At 33.9% G+C, this 22,985-nt stretch overlaps 2 protein-coding genes across 6 annotated transcripts in view; one reads left to right on the forward strand and one right to left on the reverse strand.

Moving 5' to 3' along the window:
* LOC149790191 (uncharacterized protein C7orf57 homolog) overlaps positions 1–11,913 on the forward strand; it is a 47,993-nt gene extending 36,080 nt beyond the window's left edge. For both annotated transcript variants that reach the window (XM_089972185.1, XM_089972183.1), the window contains 2 exons: positions 4,668–4,778; positions 6,640–11,913. In XM_089972185.1, the coding sequence (XP_089828311.1) occupies positions 4,668–4,778; positions 6,640–6,736 (208 nt within the window). In that variant the 3' untranslated portion in view covers positions 6,737–11,913. The remainder of the gene's footprint in view (positions 1–4,667; positions 4,779–6,639) is intronic.
* A 5,898-nt stretch (positions 11,914–17,811) lies between these two features.
* LOC149790192 (low-density lipoprotein receptor-related protein 2-like) overlaps positions 17,812–22,985 on the reverse strand; it is a 168,150-nt gene continuing 162,976 nt past the window's right edge. For all 4 annotated transcript variants that reach the window (XM_089972181.1, XM_089972182.1, XM_089972180.1 and 1 more), the window contains one exon: positions 17,812–22,091. In XM_089972181.1, the coding sequence (XP_089828307.1) occupies positions 21,723–22,091 (369 nt within the window). In that variant the 3' untranslated portion in view covers positions 17,812–21,722. The remainder of the gene's footprint in view (positions 22,092–22,985) is intronic.

Genomic DNA, 22,985 nt, shown 5'->3' on the forward strand with positions numbered 1-22,985 from the left:
CTTCATCTACGCTTCCATGTGTTTATTTATTACACCCTCCATATTTTGGACTAGTCTTCATCTACACTTCCATGTGTTTATTTATTACACCCTCCATATTTTGGACTAGTCTTCATCTACACTTCCAGGTGTTTATTTATTACACCCTCCATATCTTGGACTATGCTTTATCTACACTGTAAATTTCATTTCTGTAAGATGTCTTATCTCATCTTGTCAGGGGTGCTTTAATAAAAAGAAAATTGAAGTTTCTATCACAGTGCTTTGACTACAGTTTTCCAGCTTATTTTATTATTTTTCTCATGGAAAGAATATACTTAGTTTTAGTAGGTGTGGATGGATATATTTTATCTATTTTCCAACAACTGTAATCATGAGTTTGTGGTATTCTCAGGGCACCTGATAATGATTATTGCTTAGAAAACAAAGGATATTTATTCACAGTAACACACAGACATGCATACATGCACAAACATATTGTAAAATATTGATAACTGGAATATCAATCACTTAGATACGTAACATTAGTCAAAATACATAGATACTCAAGATACTCAAAATGTTCACTTAGATATTCAACATACTCAAAAAGCTGACTTGGATATGCAATATTACTCAAGATACTCATTTAGAGACTCAACATTACTCAAAATACTCACTTTGGTACTCAACATCATTAAAAAAAACTCAGATACCCAAAATTACTCAAAATCTTGCTTAGATACCCTACTTTACTAAAAAATACTCACTTAAATCTCCAGTATTGCTCAAAATACTCAGATACTCAGCATAACTCAAATGACTTGCTTAGATACCCAACATTACTCAAAATAATCAGATACTCAGCAATACTCAAAATACTTACTGAGGCTTAATGTACTGCATTCTCTTATTGTCCTTGTCTGCTGAAAATTCCCAGCTTCAGATGAGTTAAATTATAAATAAATTTAAAGAAGAAATGGGATTCGACATACCCAGTAAATCATTTAACGAGAACATATATATAAATTTAAAGATATGGGATTTGACATATAAAGTAAATCATTTAATGAGAACACTTAACCTTTGCTAGATGTACCTATAACAGTGAGAGATGAAGGCACTAATATCAGCAAGAGTGTTGCTGCTACATCAGACATCTCATGTAAATGTCTGCCTTCACATGTCTGTTGTTACCCTGTACCAATAGAAATCAACATCAGATGCATCATGTAGTCTGCCTACACATGTCTATTGTTACCCTGTACCAATAGAATTTTACATCAGATGCATCATGTAGTCTGCCTACACATGTCTGTTGTTACCCTGTACCAATAGAATTTTACATCAGATGCATCATGTAGTCTGCCTACACATGTCTATTGTTACCCTGTACCAATAGAATTTTACATCAGATGCATCATGTAGTCTGCCTACACATGTCTGTTGTTACCCTGTACCAATAGAATTTTACATCAGATGCATCATGTAGTCTGCCTACACATGTCTGTTGTTACCCTGTACCAATAGAATTTTACATCGGATGCATCATGTATATGTCTGCTTACATGTCTATTGTTACCCTGTACCAATAGAATTTTACATCAGATGCATCATGTAGTCTGCCTACACATGTATGTTGTTACCCTGTACCAATAGAATTTTACATCAGACGCATCATGTAGTCTGCCTTCACATGTCTATTGTTACCCTGTACCAATAGAATTTTACATCAGATGCATCATGTAGTCTGCCTACACATGTCTGTTGTTACCCTGTACCAATAGAATTTTACATCAGATGCATCATGTAGTCTGCCTTCACATGTCTATTGTTACCCTGTACCAATAGAATTTTACATCAGATGCATCATATAGTCTGCCTACACATGTCTGTTGTTACCCTGTACCAATAGAATTTTACATCAGTTGCATCATGTAGTCTGCCTACACATGTCTATTGTTACCCTGTACCAATAGAATTTTACATCAGATGCATCATGTAGTCTGCCTACACATGTCTGTTGTTACCCTGTACCAATAGAATTTGACATCAGATGCATCATGTAGTCTGCCTACACATGTCTGTTGTTACCCTGTACCAATAGAATTTTACATCAGATGCATCATGTAGTCTGCCTTCACATGTCTGTTGTTACCCTGTACCAATAGAATTTTACATCAGATGCATCATGTAGTCTGCCTACACATGTCTATTGTTACCCTGTACCAATAGAAATCTACATCAGATGCATCATGTAGTCTGCCTACACATGTCTATTGTTACCCTGTACCAATAGAAATCTACATCAGATGCATCATGTAGTCTGGCTACACATGTCTGTTGTTACCCTGTACCAATAGAATTTTACATCAGATGCATCATGTATATGTCTGCTTACATGTCTATTGTTACCCTGTACCAATAGAATTTTACATCAGATGCATCATGTATATGTCTGCTTACATGTCTATTGTTACCCTGTACCAATAGAATTTTACATCAGATGCATCGTGTATATGTATATGACACAATAGACCATGATATATTACTTCATCATCTTCAGCATGTATTTGACATTCATGATACAGCCTTACTGTGGTTCAAGTCCTACTTGGTCAACAGGACACAAATTGTATCTGCAAACGGAATACACTCCAGCCCAGTTGATCTATATTGTGGTGTTCCACAGGGGTCTGTTCTTGGACCTGTTCTCTGGGACCTGTTCTCTTCATGCTGTACACTCGGTCGTTCTCAAGTGTCATAGATCATCATCTAGTGTCTCACCAATTGTACGCTGATGACACCCAAATATACAAATCTAGCCACCCAACTGAAGTTGATGCTACCATCCAAGGTGTAGAGAGGTGCATTTTTGATGTGAAATCATGGATGACATGTAACAAGCTGCAGATGAATGATGATAAAACTGCGACCATTCTGATCACAACACAAAAGACTTTTTCATTCACATCCTTTACCTCAAACAATAAATGTCAGCAACACCAATATTAAATTCACACAATCAGTACGAACCCTACATGATACTCTGGACAGTACTCTCACATTGCACCAACATGTCACGAACATATGCAAGGCTGCATATCTTGAGCTGAGATGCATCAGCTCAGTTTGCAAATATCTTTCAGTTGATGCCACTAAAACACTTGTGTGTTCGTTAGTACTTTCAAGACTGGACTATTGTAACTCAATTCTGTCTGGTTCATCTCGATATCTGCTCCAGAAACTTCAAAAAGTTCAAAACACAGCTGCTTGGATCATACTTAGAGTACCACGATCAGAGCACACATCCCCACTGCTCTGTACCCTACACTGGCTATCCATTCGATCTAGAATCAAACACAAAATTTGTTCTCTATGCAACGTTTCACTGTTGGACTCTAGTCCAACATACCTATACGACATCACCCATGTGTACACACCAGCAAGATACTTACGCTTCTCTTCTGACAATCGTATACTCATTATTCCCACTATAAAAATAAAGTCATATGGACAGCATTCTTTTGCATACCAGGGTTCAGCAATGTGGAATGAATTGCCCACTGAACTTAGACACAAAGACACAGTGATCACATTCAAGAGTGCTCTCAAAACTCACTTATTTCGACTGCAAGAACAAACTTAAAGACCTAATAATGTTTCCTACCTTAAATATTCTCAGCATGTCTTTTTTTTTAATGTTTTCTAATTTCATGGTGTTTGTTTCGGTAATCATATCATTATATGTTTTTTATCTTATAGGTGTTGTCTAATGTTGTAAAGCGCTTAGAGCTTCTAAAGATTAGGCGCTATACAAAGTCCTCATTATTATTATTATTATTATTATTATTATATGTCTGTTTACATGTCTGTTGTTACCCTGTACCAATAGAATTTCACATAACAAAAGCATATGCAGTAACTTAATGCATTCACCTGATGCTTTTGGCCACATAGTTAAATTTTAAATCTAAAAAAACAGTGTATTTGATAATTAAGAATTTTTTATAAAGTTTTGAAATTGTGTAATTTTAAATGAAGCAGTTTAACACAAAAATGTGAATAAGACGAACATTAAAGATATTTGTATATGCTGACATAAACAATATTGAATGCCATTATCTTGCATTATATTTGACTCAGTGCATTCAATATATATTATACAATTATCCCATTTATCATAGTATATATACTGTATGTCAGTTAATCCTCCATGGCAAAGAAGGTGATGATTGGTAATATTATATTTTGAACACACACATTGTGTACAGTTTCCAGATTTAATTATGTCTTTGATTTGCTAATATTGTGTTTTGAACACATACATTGTGTACAGTTTCCAGATTTAATTGTCTTTGATTTGCTAATATTGTATTTTGAACACCTACATTGTGTACAGTTTCCAGATTTAATTATGTCTTTGATTTGCTGATATTGTATTTTGAACACATACATTGTGTACAGTTTCCAGATTTAATTAGGTCTTTGATTTGCTAATATTGTATTTTGAACACATACATTGTGTACAGTTTCCAGATTTAATTAGGTCTTTGATTTGCTAATATTGTATTTTGAACACATACATTGTGTACAGTTTCCAGATTCAGTTTTATCTTTGAATCTTTTCTCAGTTGTAAAATATGGCCTCAACAGTTATTATGTTTTTATTATGATTTGTACTCCAGGCAAAAGTCAGACTCCAAACCTCATGTGGATGTGAAAACAAATGAAAGTCAAAAGATGCGAGAAAATCTTTTAAAGAAACCAGAAGAGAAAGAAATGTTCAAATTGACAAGGTAAATTTAAATTCACAATAAAACCTTCTGTGTGTGTTGTTTTCTGTTATCTACCCAAGGACATAAAAACAAAATCATTATGCAGTGGCACATCTGGGTCTGTGCAGTTTGCAGATGGATGCAACTTGCAGGTGAGTATGCCTTATCCTCAAGAAGTTGCACACAGCAAGGTCCAGGGACATAGACTATGATATAAGCAAGGAAGCAAGCTACTAAGGGACCTTTGACAAATGTTGAAAGGGCTGGAGATTTTCAAAGAGGCAAAAGTAGAAAAGGTTACATTGTTGAATACTTATTTTACAATCATGTTGAGAATAATTGTGAAGAAATAGCTTTTTAGGACAGAGTTGTTCATTTTTCTTTGTGAATTAATTGCAGGATGAGTGATCCTGAAAAGGTGATTGAAAACAATATTCCTAGAGGTATCATTCCACTTTTCATGTGAACTGCTGAACACCCTGTGTATTACATCACTGCTTTCTGCGTTAAATTTGATAAATTTTAGTGTTATTATTCATTCAAAATTAAATAAGCCTTTTTTGAAAATAAAAATTAGACATTAATTTTTAGAAATAAATGTTAATTTTTTTTTACTCTTCTATCACTGGATAATTGGCTAGTTAGATAGGCAGACTGACTTAGTTGAACTGCAAAAAAGTTAAATAGTTTAAACTATTTCCATACATGAATTTAGTGGCTTCAAAGACCATGTTAAAAAAACTGAATCTGAACACAAAGGTATTAGCAGTTTTTGATGCACCTCTGCATATCTTTCATCTGTGTGAATCTCAGAACTTGAAGGGATAACTGCATATCCCTCATGGGTGTTTATCTCAGAAGCTGAAGGGATAAATGCAAATGACTCATGAGTGTATATTTCAGAGTTTGAAGGAATAACTGCATATCCCTTATGGGTATGTATCTCAGAACTTGAAGGGGTAAATGCAAATGACTCATGGGTGTCTATCTCAGAACTTGAAGAGATAAATGCAAATGACTCATAGGTGTGTATCTCAGAGCTTGATGGGATAACTGCATTTCCCTCATGGGTGCATATCTCAGAAGTTGAAGGGATAAATGCAAATTACTCCTGTGCCCATATCTCAGAGCTTGATGTTTGTGTGTGTGTATATATATATATTCATTAATGATGTTAATTACATAATATTAAAACAATGATTGATCAAATGAAATGAGTTGATTTTGACACACACTGCTGGCCACAAGATTTTAGTCAGGTAGAAATTGCATGGCTTTGATCTTTTTATTTTACTACCTCCTTTATTTGATCTGATACGATAATCATAATTAATGAGATGAAATGCTGTAGGTCAATTTTAATTGATAGTTACATGCAAGAAACACTTCCGCAAGTTGTAGATGAAAACACAGCCTGCATTTGATTAGGTTCTTACACAAATACTCGCTCTATCTCCCTGTTAATTGACTCTTTTGAATGAATTATAATGTTTACATTGAAACAGAACTAAAAAATTAAAACACAAATTTCACCTGACAAGACATCTTTAATTGTTGTTTATTTGTTACAGTGTTATGACCTTTTACTGTTTACCATCATTTTCTATTGATAGCTATTTCACCATTGTATTACTATTTGCAGTGTATTGAGAAAATATTTTTTCCAGTAAAATCTAACACTATGTGATTATTTTTTAAACTTGCAAATTTCTTGATGTTGTTTCCATTTCCTTTCCTTTTATTAATGAAAGAGGGTTTGAATTATTATCTGCATGTTTATCTTTGCCATTGCAGTTGCTATAATTATTATTATTATCATTATTATTATTATTATTATTATTATTATCAGTAGTAGTAATATCATTATTTTTATTTTTTTTAGGTTTAAGAATATAGCTGCCAAAGTTGAATCTCACAGACCTGTTAAAGGTGTTGCTGATCTCCAAATGCAGAACTCAGAAATTCCAGCAGCTTCTTGAAAATAAATCCATCCAGTAAGAAAATAATCCCATCAAGTTTGGACATAAACCATTTTTTTGTATAAAGCATCAGATGATGAGGGTAGCTATTTTTAAACAAAACCCAATTGATATTGAAGTTCCCATTGATGTCACATTGGGGATAAACATATATATATATATATATATATATATATATATATATATATATATATATATATATATATATATATAATTTCTGTTTTACTTTCTTAAGAGATTGGACATGAATTTGTGTTACTGTATACAGCTTTCCTCTTCTATCTTGACACTCTCTGAGACTGGAGGTACAGTGTTGAAGTGTATGAACAACATGCCATAAATGAATATGAAATGGCATTTATTAATTGGATAATCAGTCTGACAAAGTGTTTCAAGGAGTACTTTAATGGGCAGCAATGACCTACTGTTCAATAATAAAGAATTTTGTTTTGTCCAGCACAAAAATGTTCAGACCTTTTTAAGTACCCCTCATCTATCTATATTTCTATATTTTTCAAGAATTTGGCAGAACAATAGCAATGAATGAAAAGTCTTCTTTTATGGTGTAATGTATTCAAAACCATGCTGCATGAGTTTTGAAATTTAGGGCTAGAGTTAATATAAAATGACCTAGTCCAAAATTACCAACTGAATGAATTTAAAATTAGTTAATCTTCAACTCTTTGCTTTATTAATTAGCAGATATACTAATGGCAAATACAAAATGACCATGGTGAAAGGATATTGAAACAATTTCCTGTTGAGGAGTGATGTTTTAAATTGTTTGGTATCCGTTTACCATCTCATTTCACAGCAGTTTATCTTGAAAGACTAAATAGGCTATCTGGTGTATTTTTTTTTTTTGTTAGTAACTAAATAGTAAGAAGCACGTCAAGTAATTACAGAGAGTGTGTTAATGCACTGCCCAGTATTGCTGTAATTCATCCCACCAATGCTTAACTTTCTTTATTTCATTCTTTTTATTAATGCTGTGTAGGTAGCTGTAAACATTAGCATTGTTCATTTCAATTTATTCGGTTTTCCACAAAATTACTCTTTTTAGTGATAATCTATAACTAATATCAAACTCGGTTGTTCCTATTTAAAAGAGCTCATCTTTCCACATATGTATCTATTCTGCATACATATCAAGGGGAGGTAATGCCTACATCTAGTTCAGCAAGGTTCATGCTAATTTCTCATGAATTATAAGTAATACAGATTACAAAATTCACTTTACACGAAATCCTCCATATTTGACATCCAAGTTGTAAAGTAAAGTTATCATGAGCTTTTGAAATGACTTTTTCATAAAATATAGACTATTTAAAAACTGAATCAGTAGTAATAATTTCACATCTAGCATTACTTATGTTTGCAAACGTTCATTAAGTATTTTACCTAATGATCAATAAAATGAATATAGTATATCTGCTATAAATCAGATATCCCTTGAATATACAATATGAGGCATTCTTTCACCTTGAACAGAAAAATAACATATTTTACGTCAGTTTTTTATAGATTTTATTTTTTGTCTGCAGTATTTGAACATCCTTAGTGCTTAAAATTGTATAATTATTTAAATCACAAATGCTGATTATAAACATAAATTTAATGTCACCAAAAGGTTGCTTAAATAGTACATATTTTTAGCTTCCCTTTTAAATATGATATCTATGCATGATCAGTACAATATAGAAATGTTGTATTTCTACCACTGTTACATCTATTTCTACAGTGTAATTTATCCCAGTATTTTGTATTTCTTCCATTGTGTTACATCTATTTCTACAGTGTAATTTATCCCAGTATGCTGTATTTCTACCATTGTGTGTTACATCTATTTCTACAGTGTAATTTATCCCAATATGTTGTATTTCTACCATTGTGTGTTACATCTATTTCTACAGTGTAATTGATCCCAGTATGTTGTATTTCTACCATTGTGTGTTAAAATATTTCTTCTGTGTAATTTATCTCAGTATGTTGTGTTTCTACTATTATGTGTTAAAAATATTTCTACTGTGTAATTTATCCTAGTATGCTGTGTTTCTACCATTATGTGTTACACCTATTTTTACCATGCAGTTTATCTCAGTATGTTGATTGCAATATCATTGTGTCATTTTTAATATATTCCAGTGAAAGAAATGCTTCATCCTGTAACTTCAGGGTTTATTTTATTAGTTGTATGTATTTGTTTAAGATATGGTTGTGTCATTAATTAATCATTTCATATGAAATGCATGCTTTATTTTGTGATAATTTACTTGACAAAAATAAACAGCATTACATGAGCTTACTTGCATTTTGGAGCTCCTGCATCCTGCTTTGTTGAGTCTGTAATATGGGATACCACAGTAAAGAATGGTTAAAAGTGCTGTAAAAAGGTGTCTAGCTGATAGATGCTGGAAAAACGTGTCCAGGTGATAGATGCTGGTAAAATGTGTCAAGGTGATAGATGCTGGTAAAATGTGTCTAGGCAATATATGCTAGGAAAATGTGTCTAGGTGATAAATGCTGGAAAAAATGAGTCAAAGTGATAGATGCTGGTAAAAGGTATCTCGGTGATAGATGCTGGTAAAATGGATCTAGCTGATAGATGCTGGTAACAGGTGTGTAGCTTATAGATGCTGGTAAAAGGTGTCTAAGTGATAGATGCTGGTAAAAGGTGTCTAGCGGATAGATGCTGGAAAAAGGTGTCTAGGTGATGGGTGCCAAAACTTGTGGCAATGGCTTAGTTCCTTACTGAAATAAATTATAACTCTCCCACTATTTCCCATTTCGACTATGCTGTATGCCTTTTATATATGTTTTATTATCATTTTAGGATATATATATATACAATAAACTGACAGCGAACAGTACAAAACTAGTTACTCACTAGCCTGATAGCCTTGGACTGTAAATGAGTCAGTTTGAAAGGCAAATACAAAACAGAGATGGGACAAACAATAAACACCAAACATGTTGAAATCACAAAAGTTTACGGAACCATTTGCACTGGAATCAATGCTTGAAAATGCTTTTTGTTTCAATGCTTTTTGGTGTTTATGGATTGTCTTGGCTGTTTTGTGTTTGCCTTTGACAATGACTCAAAGAATATGTTAGTGTTGAAAGCACTCACGCTAGTGAGAAACTAGATTTGCACTGTTTGTTGTCAGTTTATTGCATTCATATTAATCAATCCATGACATGCATGATCCCCAGTGCACTTGAAAAGCCTTATTCACCATATGATTTGTATCCTCCTTTTCTTGCTCTCCCTCTGTCTCTGTCTCTCACTCTCTCTCGAATATATATATATACACACACAGAAAAATGAAGTTAAGAATCCAAGCAAAGATTACAGTATTAAAGTCCCATATGTGAGGTCCTTGAGTGATAATTTATTTGTTTAAATATTCTTTCCAAAAAATTACATTACATTTATGTTCACAATTTTGCCTTATTTGTATAAAAAATGCATAGTTGTCCTCAAAATTAAAATTAAAATAGAAATTTTCAAATTAATTTTAACTGTTATTATCTTATTTGAATTAATATCTATTCCACTCAGAGTTGCAGAAAGAATTAAATCCACTCAGACTTACACTGAATATTGAATTAATATATATATTCCACCCAAACTTCCACTGAGCATTAAATCATTATCTTTTCCACTCGGATTTGCACAGAGAATTAAATTAATATCTATTCCACTCCAACTTCCATTGAGTATTAAATTAATATTTATTCCACTTGGACTTCCAATGAGTATTAAATTAATATTTATTCCACTTGGACTTCCAATGAGTATTAAATTAATATTTATTCCACTTGGACTTCCACTAAGCATTAAATTAATATCCACTTCACTTGGACTTCCAATGAGCACTAAATTAATATCTATTCCACTTGGACTTCCACTGAGCATTAAATTAATACCTATTCCACTTGGACTTCCACTAAGCATTAAATTAATATATATTCCACTCAGACTTCCACTGAGCATTAAAATAATATCTATTCACTCAGACTTGTACTGAGCATTAAGTTAAAATCTATTCCACTTGAATTGCACTGAGCATTAAATTAATATTTCACTCGGACTGCCACTGAGCATTAAATATCTATTCCACTTGGACTTGCACTGAGCATTAAATTAATATTAATATCCATTCCACTCAGACTTCCACTGACCATTAAATTAATATCCATTTCACTCAGACTTCCACTGACCATTAAATTAATATCTATTTCACTCGGACTTCCACTGAGCATTAAATTAATATATATTTAACTCGGACTTCACTGAGCATTAAATATCTATTCCACTTAGACTTCCACTGACCATTAAATTAAAATCTATTCCATGCAGACTTCCACTGTTCATTAAATAGCTATTCCACTTGGACTTCCACTGAGCATTAGCATCTTTATTTATTTGTCAACTGCTAGTTACATTTCAGTATGCTCAGAGTTGTCTCTGTGACTTTCAAACCGTATAAACACTTTATCTTTATAGATTTAAAATTTTAATTAAACTTTCTCATGTAAAGTAAGTGTTCTCCATATTTCAGATAGACTCATATCAATGTAACAGTCCATTTTTGGAAAGACAACATAAATTTTGTTCAGTGGGACTTCATGTTTACATTGTAGACTGTTCCATCAGACTTGACACTTTTGTGTTAAAGTTAGAAGCCACAGTACATTAATTCTAAGAATGCCAGGCTTGAGTCTGAGAGAGTGAAGGCTCAAATCCTACCGTCACATCAGCCCAAGTTGGCTACCACAACATGTCTTTGGGCAAGGCACTTTACTCAAATTGCTTCAGCACTAAGTGACCTGTGTTGCTGTATTGCAAAACACCAAACCCATAATTTTTATCAAAGCATAAATTCCCTCAAAGAGTCGGTTTCCTTTGGGTTTATGTATTTGTTGATTATTGATAAGTCTTGAAAACTGTAATTGATCCTTCATAACATATTATTGACCGAATGCTGTAACTCAAGTGGATGCAAATATTATCTATTGTTTTATGTGTTAACATTACTTGTTTTACATGTGATAATAGTATTAGCATTTCTATGCAAAATCTATCTGTTGTTATTTAGAATTTAATGGGTTTTTAACATTGTATATATTTTTACCCCAGTCATTTTAATAAGAAAATAAATGTATTTTCTTTTCTTTCTCTTCAACTTCATTTTTTCATGGTACACTGCCCACTATAAGGAACAGAATGTAGGAATTTTAATTAAATTTTCATTTTCTGAAAGGTAAGATATATTTACCAGTCTAGCTGGAACAATATGCTTCTTTGAAGGTGATTCCAAATTTTCCTGGTTCTGTCATATTTTCCTGGTCAACTTCTGTCTATCTTATACAATAAATAACTATTTATGATGCAATGACATATACATAATGACATTAACTTAAATACCTTGCCACACCTTACAGTAAATGTACTCTTTGTTAAAAAAAATTGTTTATTTGTATATTTTTCCTGGTTGTTGACATAAACTATGTATTCTAAATGGTCATGTGACACTGATTTTTAGTATGGATTTTAAACTTGAACAAATGCAGAGGTCCAGTCTGTATGACCTCTTGTGAACAAAATGATTTCAAATTCACTATTCAAAGTCTTGAAGGCACAATTTTCAATTCCTCACTGATTTTTTCAATTTTTCAAGATATTAATAATATATTTACATGGCTGGCACTAGAATGTCCGAACTTATCACAATATGTTTAACTGAGTAACATCAGCAGTTATACAGTGTACCAGACAAGGACTGCGCTGAGGTATTCACCATTGCAGATATGATTCATCATCATTGACCCTTCTTAACTAGTATTTGCCTTCATAATTCAGTTTTTTCTCTGAAATGCTACTTTCATATTTACACAAGTTTCGTATATTGATAATACGCCACTGTATGTGCATTTTCTGCATGTTCCTTTGTCAAAATTTGCATCCCATGCATCATTATACTGCCTTGAAAATGCATTATACCATCTGATATCAGTGACTTCAAGTCAAAATTTGCACAAAATAGTAAAGTCATCACATTTTCAAATAGCAAGATATTTTCCTTGTATTGATATATATCACCATCTTTAAAGTTTGATTGCCATTAATGATTCAGATTGCCAATGATGACTTTACCATTGATGACTTTTTATTGCCATAGATGACTTTACCATGGATGACTTTGATTGTCAATGATGGATTTGATTGACATTGATGACTTTGCCATTGATTGCTATTGATTTTGTCATTCACAAGCATCAACACTGACTTAAATTAACTCATTTTCGATTATTTACTTTGCATTGTGAGTAAAACCAGATTATAGTGGGTTTACCTTGTCTGCAGCAATTACCTTGAGCAAGTCCACATCGTCCAGTAATATAAATACTATAATTTATTTATTTATAATTTATTTATCATATAACAGATATTTTATAAACTTATAAACTATATTTAAATCATTGTTCACAGATAATAAGATAACAACTATTTTCAAAAGAATTTTTTTCTTAACAATGAACACTTTGCATACCATTTTTATGACTGATTTGGTCCTAATTACATGACATGACGTGCATGTGCAAACTCTTATGTCATATCACAGAACAACAAACATTTTCCTTTGACAGGAACTTAACAGCACCCAATTCCCGCTTGAAAACATTTGATTTCCAGACATTATGGTTCTTGAAAAGTAAGTAAGAGTCATGAAAATTGGGCCCTCCTAATGATTTTGTATTTAAATATGATAAAGGCTGATATCTGCATGCACAAAAAGGCCACTGTAAATCTGTAATAGTGCATGCTGTTCATCATTTGAGTCTGTAAAAGGAAAAACAGGTAAATTAAAATTTCCTAAAACAATTGGTTGCAGAATTAATTTACAATTATGATTGATCTCAATCACTCACTAGATGCTCATATTCAAGAAACGGGTACATTTAGTCGCCCACATGTCCACGGGTGGGATTATGGAATAGTGTCAGTTTCTAGGTGTCAAAGGTCACTGTAAATCTGTAATAGTGCATCCAAGGGTGGTATTATGGAATAGTGTCAGTTTCTAGGTGTCAAAGGTCACTGTAAATCTGTAATAGTGCATCCAAGGGTGGTATTATGGAATAGTGTCAGTTTCTAGGTGTCAAAGGTCACTGTAAATCTTTAATAGTGCATCCAAGGGTGGGATTATGGAATAGTGTCAGTTTCTAGGTGTCAAAGGTCACTGTAAATCTGTAATAGTGCATCCAAGGGTGGGATTATGGAATAGTGTCAGTTTCTAGGTGTCAAAGCTGAATGATGATTACTTTTGTTTGATTTTGCCAAAAGAGAAATGAAACATGTATCAGACGAATATAAGTCTGATTTGGAGAAGAAATGCGTGGACAGGAAGAAGTAAGCACAAACCTGCATTTGTGTTCTGCAATTTGTGCAGTAAGAATTTCTGCATTAGTCATGGCAGACAGGATGATGTGTTCACTTTTGTCAACAAAGACATGTTATTATCTGTACATTAACAAAGATATGTTATTGTCTGTACATTAACAAAGATATGTTATTGTCTGTACATTTACAAGTTGCTAAGCAGGCTTCTTGGAATTATGTTCAGCAGGAAACTTAAGTTTTTAGTAAAATTAATAATACATGTACTTACATAGAAACAAAACATCAAAGTGATCACCGACAACTTACCTGTGACAGTGTGGGCTTTAGTCTTCAGGGCTTAGCCAATGTAGGTATGTGAGGAAACTTGCCAGTATCTTCCTGTTGGTCGGTATTTGTCACTGGGATTTTCCCAGGTTCTTCCTCCACCAGTTATACTGGCTGCCATGTAAAACTTATCATGTACTGAAAAATGGCAAAAGAATCCATAACACACACTCACAGCCTAGCATGACGCATTCAATGGAAAGCATCAGAAAAGTCTCAACAGAAAAAAACAAGTTTATTGGGTTCAGCCTCTTGGCTTTTACACACGATGATTAAGCAGAGAAGTGTGTTTCTTGCAGTTCCAGAAAAGTCATGGGTGATAACAAAAAAAATCCAGCCATTTCGTCCAAATGCTACTGTTTCCAGAAGAGGAAACAAAGCCTGTGTTGATTTTGGGATGTGTTGTCTCCAGGTTAACAAAGCTTGTGCTGATTTTGGGATAGTGTTGTGTCCAGATTAGCAAAGCCTGTGTTGATTTTGGGATGGTGTTGTGTCCAGGTCAGAATGCCTGTGTTGATTTTGGGATAGTGTCGAGTCCAGGTTAGCAAAGCTTGTGCTGATTTTGGGATAGTGTTGTGTCCAGATTAGCAAAGCCCATGTTGATTTTGGGATGGTGCTGCGTCCAGGTCAGAATGCCTGTGTTGATTTTGGGATAGTGTTGAGTCCAGGTTAGCAAAGCCAGTGCTGATTTTTGGATATTGTTGTGTCCAGATTAGCAAGCCTGTGTTGATTTTGGGATGGTGTTCAGGTCAGCAAAGCATATGTTGATTTTGGTATAGTGTTTTGTCCAGGTCAGCAATGCCTGTGTTGATTTAAGGATACTGTTCTGTCCAGGTCAGAAAAGCATGTGTTGATTTTGGTATAGTGTTTTGTCCAGGTCAGCAATGCCTGTGCTGATTTTGGGATAGTGTTTTGTCCAGATAAGCAAAGCCTGTGTTGATTTTGGGATGGTGTTGTGTCCAGGTCAGCAGAGACTGTGCTGATTCTGGGATAGTGTTTTGTCCTGGTTAGCAAAACCTGTGTTGATTTTTTGATGTGTTGTTTCCAGGTTAGCAAAGCCTGTGTTGTTTTTAGGATAGTGTTGTGTCAAGGTTCAAGTGCATAACATATACAACATGGTAGTGGTGCATCTCAGCTTTAACTAAAGCACAGGAATTTATCAAAAATATATTAAAATGAGGGAAATATACATGGAACTAAATTACTGTTGTGTTACTTGAAATATTATAAAGGGGAAAACCCATGGTGAACATTATAATGGGGAAAATCCATGGTCAACACATTGTATTAATAATGTAGAGACACTTGGAATATTTTAAAGGGCAAGATTCATGGTCAACACATTGTATTAATAATGTAGAGACACCTGGAATATTTTAAAGGGCAAGATTCATGGTCAACACATTGTATTAATAATGTAGAGACACTTGGAATATTTTAAAGGGCAAGATTCATGGTCAACACATTGTATTAATAATGTAGAGACACCTGGAATATTTTAAAGGGCAAGATTGATTGTGAGCACATTGTTTTATTGATGCCCACCTAAGATGGTTGTGGTGTCCAAGTTAATGTCCAACTAAATAAAGATGGTCTTGGTGTCCAAGTTAATGTCCAACTAAATAAAGATGGTCTTGGTGTCCAAGTTAATGTCCAACTAAATAAAGATGGTCTTGGTGTCCAAGTTAATGTCCAACTAAATAAAGATGGTCTTGGTGTCCAAGTTAATGTCCAACTAAATAAAGATGGTCTTGGTGTCCAAGTTAATGCCCACAGAAGATGGTCTTGGTGTCCAAGTTAATGTCCAACTAAATAAAGATGGTCTTGGTGTCCAAGTTAATGCCCACAGAAGATGGTCTTGGTGTCCAAGTTAATGTCCAACTAAATAAAGATGGTCTTGGTGTCCAAGTTAATGTCCAGCTAAATAAAGATGGTCTTGGTGTCCAAGTTAATGTCCAACTAAATAAAGATGGTCTTGGTGTCCAAGTTAATGCCCACAGAAGATGGTCTTGGTGTCCAAGTTAATATCCAAATAAAATAAGATGGTCTTGACATACAAGTTAATATCCAAATAAAGTAAGACGGTTTTCTTATCCAAGTTAATGCTCACATAAGATGGCCTTGGTGTCCAAGTTAATGCCCAAATAAAGTTAAGATGGTCTTGACATACAAGTTAATGCCGACATAAGATAGTCTTGATGTCCAAGTTAGTGCGCAACTAATGTAAGATGAACAAAGTTAGTGTCCAACTAAAGTAAGATGGTCTTGGTGTCCAAGATAGTGTCCAACTAAAGTAAGATGATGTTGTTGTCCGAGTTAATGACCATCATAACATGGTCTTTTTGTCCAAGCTAATGCCCGACATAAGATGGTCATGGTATCCAAGTTAGTGCCCATTTAAGATGGTCTTGGTGTCCAATTTAGTGCCCATATAGGATGGTCCAACTAAAGGAAGATGGTCTTGGTGTCCAAGATAGTGTCCAACTAAATTAAGATGGTCTTTTTGTCAGAGTTAATGACCATCATAACATTGTCATGGTGTCCAAATTAGTGCCCATGTAAGATGGTCTTGGTGTCCAAGTTAATGCCCAACAAAAGATGGTCTTGGTGTCCAAGTAAATGCTCAACTAAAGTAAGATGGTCTTAGTGTCAAAGCTAGTGCCCAGCATAAGATGGTCTTGGTGTCAAAGCTAGTGCCCAACATAAGATGGTCTTGGTGTCCAAGTTAATGCCCAACATAAGATGGTCTGGGTGTCAAAGCTAGTGCCCAACATAAGATGGTCTTGGTGTCAAAGATAGTGTCCAACATAAGATGGTCTGGGTGTCAAAGCTAGTGCCCAACATAAGATGGTCTTGGTGTCCAAGTTAATGCCCAACATAAGATGGTCTGGGTGTCAAAGCTAGTGCCCAACATAAGATGGTCTGGGTGTCAAAGCTAGTGCCCAACATAAGATGGTCTTGGTGTCAAAGCTAGTGCCCAACATAAGATGGTCTGGGTGTCAAAGCTAGTGCCCAACATAAGATGGTCTTGGTATCAAAGCTAGTGCCCAACATAAGATGGTCTGGGTGTCAAAGCTAGTGCCCAACATAAGATGGTCTTGGTGTCCAAGTTAATGCCCAACATAAGATGGTCTGGGTGTCAAAGCTAGTGCCCAACATAAGATGGTCTTGGTGTCAAAGCTAGTGCCCAACTAATGTAAACTGGTCTTGGTGCATCTGATCATATGACTAATGCAATGAATTCCATCATAAAATATGAATTAAATACATAATGAATTTACATAGTGATACCTCACATATTTTTTAATTAATGTGACAGTAATAAACATACCAAAATGAAAGAAAAGATGTTATAACTAACTTTATTTGTTCACTTTACATACTCAAAGGAAAGATAATATTTATACAAAATTAAATGATATGCATAATTAAATAATTGGAAATGTCTCAATACATTTTTAATACAATTGCCATGTAGACACTTACAATTCTTTGATGACATCTCAATGGACCTAGGACACATACTATCACTGGAATGATTTACACTCAAAAACAGTCACATGTCGAGTTTATCAAAACTTGTGTACTGGATGGTCTGACATGTAGGTGGTTGTAACTACAAAACATGTACATATTGAGTAGTTATTACTTCAACAGTTCTTACATATTTACAATCATATATAGAGCTTATTAGAACCTGACTGACAGATGGGCCAGCACCTAGGTCATTGTCACAACATACAATGTGCAACAATATACCATGTGTAACAATGTACTATGGGCACAATACACCACGTGTAACAATAAATGATGTGCAACAGTACACCATGTGTAAACATATACCATGTGTAACAATATACCATGTGTAACAATAAACAATGTGCATCAGTACACCCTGTGTAAAAATATACCATGTGTAACAATTTTCCATGTGTAACAATAAACGATGTGCAACAATATACCATGTGGCACAAAAGAGCATGTATTACAATATGGAATTTTCAAACTACAATATTCACTATTTAAACAGTTTTCATGGAAGTGTCATCTTGTATACAACCTACACAAGAGTTAACGCACATGGTAGTGCATAACATGGGTAATTATCACTGCATAACATGGGTAATTATCACTGCATAACATGGGTAATTATCACTGTATAACATGGGTAATTATCACTGTATAACATGGGTAATTATCACTGTATAACATGGACATAGTCTTCAACAGTTCTCATAGACTTTTTGTGAAAGATTCTATTTATGTTTAATATTCACGTTAATTCAAACAAGAGCAATAAAACAGATTTTATTTTAAAAATGCTAAATATTAGGTGGACTTGTATCCACTCTGGTGATGGGTCTATTTAGAGAGTGGATTGTTGTGGGGTTATTTACACTCTGTCAATTAAGATTTTGTCCTCACAACCAGGAAATATTTGAATAAGGTGGTTACAAATTGTATCAACATTAACATATATAAAGCTATGATATTGTTTGCTCTGGATGAATAATGGATATATTTTATTATGAGAGTTTAAAAAAACTCGTGAGCGGAAAAGCCAGGAGCCAAAAATGTGCATGTTTTTCAACCAATTTATGTGTTTTTGAAATAATTGTTATTCGCTCAGAATGAGCACATTTTCTTTTTATTTTAGGCTCAAACATATTTGCTAGCAATATACAAACCAGACTGAAGTAGAAGATTTCTTACGGTATCCCGCATGATAATGTCAGTGGTTTGCCATTTATGTTTTGCTGAGTTTTGTGTATATTCACAGAGAAAATCTAAGTAGTAACATAATTCTCCTTATCAATTAAAGTGAAACGCAAACTGAAGGGAAAAAGGTGTTTGCCGATTGTTGGATCTCAACTGGGCTTGTCCGTGTGTGAAGCAGCCATACTTAGCACTATACAACATACACATCATTCAGAAGATTGAAAATGTCTTGGTTATAATGTTATCGATGTCTATTGCCTATCGGTGAAAAATATTGGTAAACCTGGGTTAGCTGCCATATGGTAAAGTCCTTGGTTATAATGTTATTAATGTCTATTGCCTAGCAGTGAAAACATATTGATACGCCTGGGTTAGCTTCTGCCATATGGTAAAGTCCTTGGTCATAATGTTATCAATGTCTGTTGCCTAGCTGTGAAAACATATTGATACGCCTGGGTTAGCTTCTGCCATATGGTCAAGTCTTTGGTCATAATGTTATTAATGTCTATTGCCTAGCAGTGAAAACATATTGATAAGCCTGGGTTAGCTTCTGCCATATGGTAAAGTCCTTGGTCATAATGTTATCAATGTCTATTGCCTAGTAGTGAAAACCTATTGATAAGCCTGGGTTAGCTTCCGTAAAGTCCTTGGGCAAACCACTCTACTCCAACTGCCTTGGCACAAAATGACCTACCGAAGTGACTGTGCCATATAGCATTCAAACAAAATATTCTACTCTACTCTGAGAAACTCAGTATTCCATGGTCTGGTGTTGTGTGTCTATATATATATATATATATATATATATATATATATATATATATATATATATATATACACACACACACAGACACACACACACACCAGTTTACTTTGATAAACTATGCACTATGCATATCACTTGCCTGTGCTAATCTGTTCTATGATGTAAAAGTCAGTGCATAATCCAAGTCTTCCTTTTTCTAAATTTTTCTTTACATCTGACACATAGAAATGAAAGTGTTAGTAGCAATCTGAAGCCAAGTAAAGATTTTATTTTTGATGGAATGCTTCTTCATCTAGATAACTACTATTCTTCTTTCATTCATATTTTTTGTTTTTTGTATTTGTCACTTGAAATAAGTCCAGTAACAAATTCAAGCACAATTTCAAAAAGCAAGGATTTTGTGTTCATTTCATCCTTATTGATAAGTATAAAAAGAACCACAGGTATGCAATTACATGTACATCACAGGTATGCAGTTACATGTACATCACAAATGTACAGTTACATGTACATCACAAGTATACAATTACATGTACATCACAGGTATGCAATTACATGTACATCACAGGTATGCAATTACATGTACATCACGAGTATACCATTACATGTACATCACAAGTATACCATTACATGTACATCACAAGTATACAATTACATGTACATCACAAGTATACAATTACATGTACATCACGAGTATACCATTACATGTACATCACAAGTATACCATTACATGTACATCACAAGTATACCATTACATGTACATCACAAGTATACCATTACATGTACATCATAAGTATACAATTACATGTACATCACAAGTATACCATTACATGTACATCACAAGTATACCATTACATGTACATCATAAGTATACAATTACATGTACATCACAAGTATACCATTACATGTACATCACGAGTATACCATTACATGTACATCACAAGTATACCATTACATGTACATCATAAGTGTGTAGTTACATGTACATCAAAAGTATGTAATTACAAGTACATCACAAGTATACCATTACATGTACATCACAAGTATACCATTACATGTACATCATAAGTATACAATTACATGTACATCATGAGTATACCATTACATGTACATCACAAGTATACAATTACATGTACATCACAAGTATACCATTACATGTACATCACAAGTATACCATTACATGTACATCACAAGTATACCATTACATGTACATCACAAGTATACCATTACATGTACATCACAAGTATACAATTACATGTACATCACAAGTATACCATTACATGTACATCACGAGTATACCATTACATGTACATCATAAGTATGTAGTTACATGTACATCAAAAGTATGTAATTACAAGCACATCACAAGACTATAATTACATCTACATCACATTTAATTACATGTACACCAAAAGTGCACAATTATATGTACATCACATGCATGCAATTACATGTACATTACAAGTATAGAATTACATGTACATCATAAGTATAAAATTACATGTACATCAGACATGTACAATTACATGTAAAAGTATATCATTACATGTACATCACAAGATCACAAGTATAAAATTACATGTACATCAGATGTGTACAATTACATGTACAAGTATACCATTACGTGTACATCACAAGATCACAAGTATAAATTACATGTACATCAAGATTATTCCATTATGTGTACATCATAAGTATACAATTACATGTACATCAGAAGTGTACAATTACTTGTACATCACAAGTATACCATTACATGTACATGATAAGTTTTATACTCCACTAGTTGCTACCAAACCATCAGTATCTTTTTCTGTGTCCTCTCTAGGGTAAGCAAACATTTTCTTTACAGCATAATCCTTCTTTAGAGACTTAGATGAAGCCACTTCCTTGGGTAATCTTTGAGATGAGTTTTCTTTATCAGAATTGCTATCTTTTACAAGGACTGTCTTATAAAGGTGTTCTTCCACTGGCTGCTTGTTTTCAAGAGTCATGTATGAAACAGCACAGTCTCCTTTGACACTGCTTTGTGTCTGCAGCTCAGTTTCACTTGCAATGGTCAATGAAGGGTCACCACCTCTGAGGGTTTCATAAACAGGATTGGAAAAATTTGTGCCAGCATTTGTATAAGTGTTTTCAACCTGTAGGGAAAAACAATAAAGACATTAACATTTTTATTCACTACATTGCCATTAATTTTGATTAATATATAGGTTGCCATATTCTTTCCTATATTTGTTATATATTTAAAGGCAATTCAATGGTGCTCATATACAAATCAATCTACCAAGAATTTCCAAATCCTAAATCAAACACATGATTTAAAGTAAGAATATGTACATAAGTGAAACAATTCCATATCTATTTCTTAATCAGCACCAGGTAAATAATTGAAAATAATAAATGTATTGTCTAAATCTATGATGATGTGGCTGTGGCCTTGACAGCATACTGTAAAATTAGTCTTGATGACCTGTGATGATGTGGCTGTGGCCTTGACAGCATACTGTAAAATTAGTCTTGATGACATATGATGATGTGGCTGTGGCCTTGACAGCATACTGTAAAATTAGTCTTGATGACCTGTGATGATGTGGCTGTGGCCTTGACAGCATAGTGTAAATATATTTTCTTGATGACATATGATGATGTGGTTGTGGTCTTGACAGCAGAGTGTAAACATACTCTTGATGATCTATGATGGTGTGGCTGTGGCCTTGACAGCATACTGTAAAATTAGTCCTGATGACCTGTGATGATGTGGCTGTGGCCTTGACAGCATAGTGTAAATATATTTTCTTGATGACATATGATGATGTGGTTGTGGTCTTGACAGCAGAGTGTAAACATACTCTTGATGATCTATGATGGTGTGGCTGTGGCCTTGACAGCATACTGTAAAATTAGTCTTGATGACCCATGACAATGTGGCTGTGGTCTTGACAGCATAGTGTAATTAAATTACTCTTGATGACCTATGATGATGTGGCTGTGGTCTTGACAGCATAGTGTAATTAAATTACTCTTGATGACCT

The sequence above is a fragment of the Sinohyriopsis cumingii genome, chromosome 10, assembly GCF_028554795.1.
Source record: "Sinohyriopsis cumingii isolate HCF-2022 chromosome 10, ASM2855479v2, whole genome shotgun sequence".
Lineage (NCBI taxonomy): Eukaryota > Metazoa > Mollusca > Bivalvia > Unionida > Unionidae > Sinohyriopsis > Sinohyriopsis cumingii.